General features: G+C 41.0%; 1 protein-coding gene across 1 annotated transcript in view; it reads right to left on the bottom strand.

The window, feature by feature from the left end:
• The window catches only part of FRAS1 (Fraser extracellular matrix complex subunit 1), a 487428-nt gene that overhangs the window by 269057 nt on the left and 205186 nt on the right, over positions 1-13185 (bottom strand). The window contains exons 8-9 of the mRNA XM_040418026.1: positions 4005-4106; positions 2710-2901 (exon numbers count right to left, since the gene is read on the bottom strand). Of these exons, the coding sequence (XP_040273960.1) occupies positions 2710-2901; positions 4005-4106 (294 nt within the window). The remainder of the gene's footprint in view (positions 1-2709; positions 2902-4004; positions 4107-13185) is intronic.

Raw genomic sequence — 13185 nt, 5'->3', positions numbered from 1 at the left:
TGGTACGCTGTTGACTGCAGCCAGTGACAGCATTTCCAGACATTTCCTGTGTGTCAAATTGAGACCAGGAAGTAGGGAGCTTCTGAGGCCGTAGGAGAGGTAGCAACAGTGGAGGTTCGGCGAGTTGACTAATGCTTAGTTTTTTATTTTTAACCCATTTTTTTTATTTCTCATTAACTCAGCTACAGATTTTCAGACATGGTGGAAACTCACAGTGTGAACTATATAGTCTTCTGCGCTACCCAATCTTCTCTGGCTAGATATACAATATATATCAAGATAAGCTCATGTCTGATTATCAGTGTAGTCTGTGAAATGTAAAGCTAAGGTGTAACCACCAATTCACAAGACTTAGTATAAGAGATTAAAATGGAGTGGTGGAAAAATGCTATTAAGGAAAAGATCAAACGCTATATGAATGAGGACATTCAACAGACATAGTAAATGGAACCATAACTTTGCTTAGTGAAACGAGTGCCAGAAGAGTAGGATGTAAAATAAGATAGTGGAAGCAAATAAGCAGGGCTTTATATGGGAGCAGCCTTCAGTATATTCCACCAAAAGAATGTTTGGAGGAGGATAAGGGGAAGAGCTGATACCATAAATACATATTGTACCTTACCATTATCATGCCGTTAATTTATACACATGGATGAGAGAAAATAACTCTGGATAAAGTGTTTGACACTCCTGTTACTATATAAACATACAGGCCATTACGAGAGGTTTTCCAGCAAGGACTTTATAATGCATACTGGTTCTTACAATCCTGAGGCAGGGAATTTACAGCTCAAACTGCATTCATTTCTCAGTGCCTGGTAGAACCAATTAAACAAGCAGGAAACATAAACCATCTGAAAACAATGGCGACCTACTAAAGTCATTTATACTACGTTTGAGTTTCTAGTCATATCGCTGATATGTGTGAATGAAAACTCATTAACAGGATTAGGCTCCTTTCACATCTGCGTAGGAAGCTCCGTTCAGGGCTTCCATCACAAAAATTGTCAAAAATGGTGAAGAGAAAAGTCCGGCACGCAGGACTTTTTTTTTTCCACCAAAAAAAAAAAATTCTCCTGATTGGAAATTGAATGTTCCCATGATAGTAAATGGGATCAGTTAGTTCCATTTGTATCATTTATGTGCCGAATCTGTCACTTCTGTTATTTTCGTTTTTCTGCTCCTATAACGAAGCAGATTAACATAAATAAGAAGCGCTGATGTGAAAGCAGCCTAAAATGTAGAGTAGTACATCAGCACATTATTCATTAACCCATAGAGAAAACCAAATCAAAATAGTTTCCTAACAGATATAGCAGATACAGCAGAGCTCGGGACAGCTTGTGATTTGGCATAGGTTATTGAATCATTTGTAATCCAATGCATTATATATGACTGCAAATGCACCATCTTGGCATCCTTAAATGACAAAATCAGCTTTGCTAAGTATAAGCAGTGATATACTATCTTGTTATGACTATGCGATGAGTAAGAATTAATATTTCTAGATCCGAAATGCGTAGACAATGCAGTTGTCCTGCATTTTTTTATTTAAAGAAGGTAAAATAAAAGTTTTGTATTTTAGTAGGTTGCTTGTGGACGCTGGACTAATAGTATACTAATACTCATGCTAATAGTGCTGCTGTCCATGCATTCCACATATCACAGGTGAGCTGGATTTCTTTTTCTATTGGACTGCAAGCAACGGCTTACAATATGTGAATAATATTGGCACGTCAGAAACAGAAACCTCACTGAGAATTAAACAGATGGGACCAAAACATAAAAAAACTGATGTATGGTTTCCTATATAAAAACTTAAGACTGCAACCTGCTGGACTAGAGCACAGGAGGAACATGTGGATGCACAGACTGAAGTTGACTCCTAAATCTCCTAATTTGAGATGGGCAATGTCACATGGCATTCTAAAGCGTTTCGTTTTTTTCCTCTTGTGGTGGCTACCAACAATGCCAGTCACCAAGGACACACTGAAGCTTGGACTATTAATTCTGAGGTCAACCTAATTCAAGCCACCCTCAAGCCTAACACATTTCCTTGAAGTCATTTCGATGTTCAAAAAAGTTCATGAACTTTACCATCATGTGAGATTGATAGTATTAGTAATATTGTCTAACCTCACATCTATTTTGGAACTGCTAACATTCTCTTCCATAAGACCAAAGAAGGGGGTTACATTTGATCTTGAAAACTTCATGAACAGAACATCCCAGTGACATCTGAGAAAATCCCATATACTAAGTGAGCTATGTATAAATCATATATTTTTACATGCGGACCCATAACTATCTATAGCACATCCTGTAATTCATTTGACCATCATCATAAATAGAAGATCCTTCTTGACAGCTGGGTGGAAGTGAGTATTTTTTCACATTTCCCAAAATAAATCATGCAAGGTTGTGCCAAGGGTCAGTGTTCTTCTTTAGAGTTGTAGAAAAGGAATGCTATTCGTGTGGTCCATGAAATGCAGAGATTAGCGTTCGCCACATAATTAGGTAGAGTTTTGTCGATCAACTAAGTAGACTTACATAGGTAACTAAGACAATATTTACCAAGTGTTAGTAAGCTCTATGCTAGATCAGCAGATATCATGGCAAAACAGCTTTGTAACTAGCATAGTTATATCTAGTAAGGATATATAGAGGATCGCCACCATAATAAGACTACAGCAGTAGGAACCTTCTTACCCATGAGCACTCTACTTGGGAACACTGAGCTGGATGGCACAGTACTTTCCCTCTGTCACACAAGCAGAATTTACAGTGACTTCCATTCCAGAGCTCTCCATGGTACTTGATGGATCCATCCACCATACAGCTGCCTTTAGAGGACACACACTCTTCACAGCACTGTCCAGAGCGTTTCATTTTGCTCTGGCCCTGCAAACAAAGAATGTCTCAGTCAGTCATATTTTTGCAACTTAATTCTTTCATGTCTGTTTCTCTTAGTTTAGTTTCTAGTCTGAAGGTATTTTAAGTTAAAATCTGTTTCACAGTCAAATTGATTCTGAAAGGTCCTACAAACTCTATCATCCCAGTGAATGCAAGGGCTACAAAAAGTGACTCCGTCATCTTATAGATAATTGTTGTCCCTTGCTCTGAAACTTTGAGCACTCTAAAAATGCTACTTCAAATTTTAAAGGGGTTCTCCTACGATTTAAAACATATCATCTATCCACAGTGGATAGTTGAGTATTGTACATGGAAATAGCCAAGTGCTGTTTACATGGGGGGGGGGGGGGGGGGGGGTAGGAGCCGATTGTCTTGTGGATAGGTGATGGAGGTAAAACCCATTTAAGGCTGACTTTTCAATTCTAAACTGAAATTATCCAATGAAGGTTCAGTTTAGGAGGACCTTTGATTGTTCAATTGTAAATCATCATCAATGTTGATTCAGGTACAGTAAATGGTGCATGTACCCTGTTGATGGAGCCGAATGTGCAGGTACACTGAATCACTCAGCAATTTGGAAAGTAGCATCAGGGAAATGAAATAACCCATGCGTACTCTTCCAGTGGCATCCATGGAGACATGAGATGAGATGGCGCAATGTGCTTACAGGCATTTATACCATTTAGCTCAGATTACAGGTGGTCCAGATGGTGCTGGCATTTTGCAGACAACACCCGGGGATCTGGTGAAGAGAATATATTTTCTCGATGACTGCTCCCTATTAGGCTATATCCACATGGCTATATTACAGCTACATTTTGTACAGCTTGGGAATAAGGAATGAGGTACACAGAGGCATACAGAGTTTTTTTTCTTCACTCAGATCCAGCACAATTCTGCTAGGGAAAAAAAAAATCTTGCCACTCTCCCTCAGATGTACGCTATGTCAAGTTAAAGGGGTACCCTTACCCACGGCTCTGCTGTTTCCGTGTGCCGGGCCACCTAAGGCTGTCACTCTGATATGTCCGTAACTCCCATTGTGGAAAGAGCTAGACAACCCCTTTAAGACAGCTTGTCATGTGTTACATTACCTTGTCACAGGAAAGTGAGGGACAAGTCTGTGTATGGCACTTCACTTCACCTCTGTCACAAATACAGGTGGCACAGGAATTTTTCTTCCACTGTGAGCCATGCTAAATAAACAGAAGACAAATATAAATCACTATGAGATGATACTCATTTCATTCAACTGAAATGAACAAGCAGGACATGCTACAGAATGACTAATACAATACACAACCCTAAATTAACGGGTCCTGAATTATCACCCAAAGTGGAGCAAGGAATATAGATTAGAAAATGCTGTCTTAAAAAGCAATTTTGGAGAAATGTTCTCCTATTTATGTAGAACAGATGCCTACTGTGCACATAACATCACACACTATAATACTGTATAAGAAATATATAGACATTACATTGTAAAAACCACTTAAATTGGTGGTGTTAGAAAACGGACCTTTGTATGCAACCTGTTAAATATTTTTGTAATATACTTAGTTAAAGATGGTATTTTTGCACTAGAAAACAGGGTGTAAAGAGTCTTCTTAGTAAAGCTCTGAGTGTTGCTAAAGAGAGTCTGTCTTCTGTGTTCAGTTCTACTGAAGACGCCTGTGTGCAATATTCAGAGTAGAGATGAACAAATTGATTTGTCTCATTTGGCAGACTTCTTCAATTTTGAGGGGCTGTTCCCACAGGTGAAGAAATGCCCACCCGCCATATGATTGACATAGTCGGGCACCTCTCCCAGCCATGTCAATCTCCTGCAAAACTCAAATTCGGCTTTGGGAACAGCTACTGCGCATGCGCCGCTATTCTTCCAGATTTGAGCTTGAGCAGTGGCGCAGGCAGGAGATTGACAGGGCTGGGCATGATGCCTGGAGAAGAATCAATTTGCTTATCTCTAGTACAGAGGCTTCCAGCAGCCTCTTGTCACTGCCCCAGTCCCTGACTATGTACATGTACCCAATCACTGCCCATCACCCTGACATTATGCTTCAGCACTAAGTAGAAAGCTGAAGACTTAACCCATATTAACTTAGAGCTAAGAAGACTCTTTACACCCCATTTTCTACAAACATCTTTAACTAATAACATGCATTACAAAAATGTTCAACATCCCTGTCCCTAAACTATATTAAAAATAACTGAAATGACATTTACACTTTACCTATTGCCTACCATGACATGTCTGTTTTAGTAACTATTTTCATTCTCCAAGTAATGACAATTATGGAGCATCTATTCTTATAACTCTGTACTGTGCCATCCTATATTATTCCTATTAAAAGTCCATCAATGAATTGTAGCCGTCTGCCATAAAGGTCTAACTGGGTGTTACCAGCTGGGGGTGTTTCTCTACACAGATATCCAAAATGTCAGCGGCTCACCCCAAACACTCCCAAAGGACAAGGTGCTCACTCCACGGATCCACCCAAATCCAGAAAGAAAGATGCAAAATATGTAAACTATTGGAGGCCACAAAATTTTCTGGAAACATCAATATGGGGTGTGAATAACCTCATTTAATATATATAAAAAACTGACATAAAATTATACATACATAAAATAGTGCAACATGCACCCGATTGAACCTAAAACCTACATGGCGCAAACAAACAATATATGAGCGCAAGTGCAAACTGTGGACTTGATCCCAAATGGGCAGTCCGAGTCCAACTACAATATCCTGAGGAGATATAGAATGATATTGGTCCATGTGTTGGATCGCACTCAGTAGCCGTACATGGCGTAATAATAATGTATAGATGGATACAGCCCCGTGGGGCAAAGTACGTTACCCCTCTTCTTAGGCTGGATAAAGATGAGGGAATGTCCTTGCTCCGCCGCTCGGACTCACATCGGCATCCCGTGTGGTCTCTAGGTCTAGTACGCGGCGTCCCACGTGACCCGGCAGCACACCACGTGATCCACACGGCTCCTTGGGGAACAAATATGTATGTTGGGTCCTAAAGTCCGGACCGTGCGATGTCAATAATGCACAAATCCAATCAGCGAGGGTCCAGGGGGCTGCCTTTGGATGTCGGCACCTCAAGGACTTGAGCAGGAACTTTGCTGTCTTATACCGGATGCGTTTCGGGGATCAAACCCCTTCCTCAGTGGTAATGACAGCATCTAAAATCAATTTACCTTATATACCCTCCATTCATTCAGCGAGGGATTCTGGGACCTCAATCACATTGAAATCCCGGTGTGGACCACTTCTTGAGACAATGTTCTTGTTTTTCACAACCGCTTATGCGATATCGATACTTTTTCTGTGCCATTAGGTCCAAACGTATATATAATATAAAACCACTTGTTGCGCCCATGCATAATAAAATAACATCAGGACAACCTATGACGACATAGCATAGCTAAATAAGCCTCAAATGTGCAATATTTAGTTGCCCCATATAACTGCACCCCCAAAAACGCACGTGTAGTATAGGCGCGTCTCTTGTGTTCAAAAAACGCACATGCGGTATCGGTGCGTTTTCTGCGGTGCGGGTGCGTTTGTTGGACCATGATGCTAAAACATAGAATATTGCTAAAAAAAAATGACCTGAAGCAACATAAATAAGCATTATATTGCATATAAAACCACACAACAGAATGAAATCTTAAGACTCATTCTACCATTCCATACACAACCTTAGTAACCATTGCCATACACAACACAAACAGGTAGAGCGGATCTTTAGAAAATATTGGCATTTCTTCCTAGAAGACAAACTTTTGGGCCCTTTTTTTTATCAGGGTTCCCACGAATAACATATACTAAAGCCAATAATTTTATTGTGCATGGGCGCAACAAGTGGTCTTATATTATATATACGTTTGCAAGAATGGACCTAATGGCACAGAAAAAGTATTAATATCGCATAAGCGGTTGTGAAAAACAAGAACATTGTCTCAAGAAGTGGTCCACACCGGGATTTCAATGTGATTGAGGTCCCAGAATCCCTCGCTGAATGAATGGAGGGTATATAAGGTAAATTGAATTTAGATGCTGTCATTACCACTGAGGAAGGGGTTTGATCCCCGAAACGCATCCGGTATAAGACAGCAAAGTTCCTGCTCAAGTCCTTGAGGTGCCGACATCCAAAGGCAGCCCCCTGGACCCTCGCTGATTGGATTTGTGCATTATTGACATTGCACGGTTCGGATTTTAGGACCCAACATACATATTTGTTCCCCAAGGAGCCGCGTGGATCACGTGGTGTGCCGCCGGGTCACGTGGGACGCCGCCTACTAGACCTAGAGACCACACGGGACGCCGATGTGAATCCGAGCGGCGGAGCAAGGACATTCCCTCATCTTTATCCAGCCTAAGAAGAGGGGTAACGTACTTTGCCCCACGGGGCTGTATCCATCTATACATTATTATTACGCCATGTACGGCTACTGAGTGCGGACCAACACACGGACCAATATCATTCTATATCTCCTCAGGATATTGTAGTTGGACTCGGACTGCCCATTTGGGATCAAGTCCACAGTTTGCACTTGCGGTCATATATTGTTTGTTTGCGCCATATAGGTTTTAGGTTCAATCGGGTGCATGTTGCACTATTTTATGTATGTATAGTTTTATGTCAGTTTTTATATACAGTGGGATGCGAAAGTTTGTGCAACCTTGTTAATCGTCATGATTTTCCTGTATAAATCGTTGGTTGTTACGATAAAAAATGTCAGTTAAATATATCATATAGGAGACACACACAGTGATATTTGAGAAGTGAAATAAAGTTTATTGGATTTACAGAAAGTGTGCTATAATTGTTTAAACAAAATTAGGCAGGTGCATAAATTTGGGCACCACAAAAAAGAAATGAAATCAATATTTAGTAGATCCTCCTTTTGCAGGAATCACAGCCTCTAAACGCTTCCTGTCGGTTCCAATCAGAGTCTGGATTCTGGTTGAAGGTATTTTGGACCATTCCTCTTTACAAAACATCTTTAGTTCATTCGGGTTTGATGGCTTCCGAGCATGGACAGCTCTCTTTAAGTCACACCACAGATTTTCAATTATATTCAGGTCTGGGGACTGAGATGGCCATTCCAGAACGTTGTACTTGTTCCTCAGCATAAATGCCTTAGTGGATTTTGAGCAGTGTTTAGGGTCGTTGTCTTGTTGAAAGATCCAGCCCCGGCGCAGCTTCAGCTTTGTCACTGATTCCTGGACATTGGTCTCCAGAATCTGCTGATACTGAGTGGAATCCATGCGTCCCTCAACTTTGACAAGATTCCCAGTCCCTGCACTGGCCACACAGTCCCACAGCATGATGGAACCACCACCATATTTTACTGTAGGTAGCAGGTGTTTTTCTTGGGATGCTGTGTTCTTTTTCCTCCATGCATAACGCCCCTTGTTATGGCCAAATAAATCAATTTTAGTCTCATCAGTCCACAGCACCTTATTCCAAAATGAAGCTGGCTTGTCCAAATGTGCTTTAGCCCACCTCAAGCGGCACTTTTTGTGCCGTGGGCGGAGAAAGGCTTCCTCTGCATCACTCTCGCATACATCATCTCCTTGTGTAAAATGCGCCGAATGGTTGAACGATGCACAGTGACTCCATCTGCAGCAAGATGATGTTGTAGGTCTTTGGTGCTGGTCTGTGGGTTGACTCTGACTGTTCTCACCATTCTTCGCTTCTGTCTATCCGAGATTTTTCTTGGTCTGCCACTTCGAGCCTTAACTTGAACTGAGCCTGTGGTCTTCCATTTCCTCAATATGTTCCTAACTGTGGAAACAGACAGCTGAAATCTCTGAGATAGCTTTCTGTATCCTTCCCCTGCCTAAACCATGATGGTGAACAATCTTTGTCTTCAGGTCATTTGAGAGTTGTTTTGAGACCCCCATGTTGCTACTCTTCAGAGAAAATTAAAAGAGGAGGGAAACTTACAATTGACCTCCTTAAATACTCTTTCTCATAATTGGATTCACCTTTGTATGTAGGTCAGGGGTCACTGAGCTTACCAAGCCAATTTGAGTTCCAATAATTAGTTCTAAAGGTTTTGGAATCAATAAAATGACAACAGTGCCCAAATTTATGCACCTGCCTAATTTTGTTTAAACAATTATAGCACACTTTCTGTAAATCCAATAAACTTCATTTCACTTCTCAAATATCACTCTGTGTGTCTCCTATATGATATATTTAACTGACATTTTTTATCGTAACAACCAACGATTTATACAGGAAAATCATGACGATTAACAAGGTTGCCCAAACTTTCGCATCCCACTGTATATTAAATGAGGTTATTGACACCCCATATTGATGTTTCCAGATAATTGAGTGCCCTCCAATAGTTTACATATTTTGTTTCCCTACACAGCCTGACACTATCCAATCAATGCTGCCACTGTCAGACTGTGCACACCACCAGCTGGTAGCACCCAGCTGGACCTTTATTGCAGACTTCTGGCAATTAATAAACCTTTAGAATGAATAATAGAGCAATGGCACAACATAGAATGATAAGTATAGATGCTCCAGAATCACTATTACATGAGGAATGGAAGACTGCTAGGAATCTAGCCGATCATGAGAAAAGGGGTCCCATGTCTCCCTATTTTAGTGGAGCCACAGTTGTATGTGGCTCCTCCATGGCACTGCATTCAACTCTATGGCACTGCCGAAGATAGCCAAGTACAGCACTCTGTAGATCGGGGATAAGTATTGTTCCAGTGAAAAACCCCTTTAATTCCCCCTGTGATGGTGCTGCAGGTTTCTTGACAGATAACGACTTATTTCTAGGTGTCCCATTGGATAGGCACTTTGTTCTCTACATTTTGTCAACTGGATCCTTTAACAAGAAGAGATTGTTTAAAGTGGAGCATCCCTTTAATCCAGTATACAGTAACTGCATTCAAATCCCTGAAAAAAAAAAAGGTCAAGCAATGCTAGAGGACAGCATTATTATTTATTTAGTAATATAAAAGGTATCATATGTTCCAGCAACATTATAAGCTGAGGTATCTGACAGCACAGTGCATATATAAGCCACCAATGCAAAACACGACTACATCAAGTATTTTCCATGAGGAGGAATTAACGAGAAAAATGGCCTTTCTCAGCAAATTAGAGCCAGGCCTTTGAAGAAGTAAGGGCACTATGACTACCACCACCCCCACCGCATTCCTATCTCTATAACTGCAGCTTGCCAGGGATAACACGGCTTTTCAAAGGGCTATCCCACTTGGCTAACCTAAAAGCAGCAATATTTCTAGCCATTGTTTTTGTAAATTAAGGATGGCAGAACAGGACTGCTTTGTCCCAGTTCATGCATTTAATTGACTGATCAAACACACACAAACACAGAAGATGCCAAAGCTCAATTAAGGGCAGCACACATTCTCAAATGTCGCCTTTCAGGAAACAAATCTGTAAAAGTTTAATAGGAAGTTTTTTTCTTTCTTCTTGGATGGAATATGCCTTTAAAATGGCCTCCTTTAATATACAGTATATTTTCAGTACAGGGCAGGTTAACAACATGATTCATGTAATATATCAGAAGCAGAAAGAATGCCATTAGTGAAGCGCACGACATCCAATAATACCATAAACTATACCAAAAGTAGGTTATAAATACTGTATAGGGAGTAATGAACACTTAGGTCTAAAGCTTTCCAAAGTTTTGGGGAGATTTATCATCCCACTACGAAAAAGATTAGGATTTGCGACTTTTTAAATGCCATTATGACTAGATTTATGTGGCACAATTCTTCAAAAAGGGTTTGTATCGAGGGGGGGAAGGCATTGGCACCAGTATACTTATCATTTATGCCGGAAACTGGCAGAAATAATGACTGAAATGTGAAATGTACACCAGCTATGAGCTAGAGTAGATCTCAGTCTGCCGCACAAACTACTGGACGAGGCACTTAAAGGAATTCTGTCACCACGATTCTGAACTCTTATCTACAGTAATAGATGAATAGTACTGCAGGAAAGGAGTCCAGATTGCTATTTTTTTCATTTTCCTACTGGCCCCATACCCACACCTGCGCATGTTCTCCCACTCCCAGCCTTCAAAGCTGTGCTGAAATGCACAGTCCAGACCGCTGTGCCATGCTAACACAATGGAGAGGACTCTGCATGGGCAGCAGTCCTGACAATGCATTTCAGTGTAGCTTTAAATGCTGATGGTGGGAGAACATGGGTCAGTAGGAAAATAAAAAAATAGTGATCTGGACTCTTTATGTGCAGTGCTACTCTTTTATTATTGCAGATAATAGCTTGAGATCATGGTGACAATTCCCCTTTAATTACCCTCCCCTCCCTCTGTATATCCCTGTATTCTGTTGAAGATATGTCTCCCCTATATAAAGGACCGGGAGTGCAGACATAGGGCCAGATTTATCATTACTCTGACAGCTCACTCCATTTTCACATATGGCTAAAGTCAGTTTTAGCCAAGTCAAATTTATGATCGGCCCTTTAAGACTGTAATAAATGTGGTTTGACGGTAGCAGTTTATCCATCAGTAAGCAGCTTTACAAAAGTTGCACGTCTTTACGAAAAAGTCGCGTGTTCTATCAAAAAGTCGCATAAGATAAGCATGGTCCTCACTGGAGTGAAATTGCGACTTTTTTTGCGACTTTTTGCGACTTTTTAAATATTCGCAATAGTAAATCTGTCTAGAGATTCATTTACATAAGAAAACATGCCCACTTTCAGAAAACTGGCGAGCATAGTACAGAGCCAATAAAAGTCGCAAATTTTTGCGCAGTTTAAGTGATTGTGCAAAAAATTGCGACTTTTTCACTCCATTATTCTGACTTGAGCTAATGATAAATCTGGCCCATCGTATGTAATTGTATAAAGCTATTAGCTTCAGTTATATAAACCTGACTCACACTGCCTGTACAATCTGTGTGTGCTGACTCTCCAGTGTACAGTCGTGGCCAAAAGTTTTGAGAATTACATAAATATTGGAAATTGGAAAAGTTGCAGCTTAAGTTTTTATAATAGCAATTTGCATATACTCCAGAATGTTATGAAGATTGATCAGATGAATTGCATAGTGCTTCTTCGCCATGAAAATTAACTTAAATCCCCAAAAAAACTTTCCACTGCATTTCATTGCTCTCATTAAAGGACCTGCTGAGATCATTTCAGTAATCGTCTTGTTAACTCAGGTGAGAATGTTGACGAGCACAAGGCTGGAGATCATTATGTCAGGCAGATTGGGTTAAAATGGCAGACTTGACCTGTTAAAAGGAGGGTGATGCTTGAAATCATTGGTTTTCCATTGTTGACCATGGTGACCTGCAATGAAACGCGTGCAGCCATCATTGCGTTGCATAAAAATGGCTTCACAGACAAGGATATTGTGGCTACTAAGATTGCACCTCAATCAACAATTTATAGGATCATCAAGAACTTCAAGGAAAGAGGTTCAATTCTTGTTAAGAAGACTCCAGCGTCCAAGAAAGTCCAGCAAGCGCCAGGATCGTCTCCTAAAGAGGATTCAGCTGCGGGAACGGAGTGCCACCAGTGCAGAGCTTGCTCAGGAATGGCAGCAGGCAGGTGTGAGGGCATCTGCACGCACAGACTTTTGGAAGATGGCCTGGTGTCAAGAAGGGCAGCAAAGAAGCCACTTCTCTCCAAAAAAAACATCAGGGACAGGTTGATCTTCTGCAGAAAATATGGTGAATGGACTGCTGAGGACTGGGGCAAAGTCATATTCTCCAATAAAGCCTCTTTCCGATTGTTTGGGGCATCAGGAAAAAGGCTTGTCCAGAGAAGAAAAGGTGAGCGCTACCATCAGTCCTGTGTCATGCCAACAGTAAAGCATCCTGAGACCATTCATGTGTGGGGTTGCTTCTCATCCAAGGGAGTGGGCTCACTCACAATTTTGCCCAAAAACACAACCATGAACAAAGAATGGTACCAAAACACCCTCCAACAGCAACTTCTTCCAACAATCCAACAACAGTTCGGTGAAGATCAATGCATTTTCCAGCACGATGGAGCACCGTGCCATAAGGCAAAAGTGATAACTAAGTGGCTCGGGGACCAAAACGTTGACATTTTGGGTCCATGGCCTGGAAACTCCCCAGATCTTAATCCCATTGAGAACTTGTGGTCAATCCTCAAGAGGCGGGTGCAAAAACAAAAACCCACTAATTCTGACAAACTCCAAGAAGTGATTATGAAAGAATGGGTTGCTATCAGTCAGGAATTGGCCCAGAAGTTGATT

Source organism: Bufo bufo, chromosome 2 (assembly GCF_905171765.1).
Source record: "Bufo bufo chromosome 2, aBufBuf1.1, whole genome shotgun sequence".
Classification (NCBI taxonomy): domain Eukaryota; kingdom Metazoa; phylum Chordata; class Amphibia; order Anura; family Bufonidae; genus Bufo; species Bufo bufo.
The sequence above is the reverse complement of the archived record's forward strand: the minus strand, read 5'-3'. Positions and strand labels throughout refer to the sequence as shown.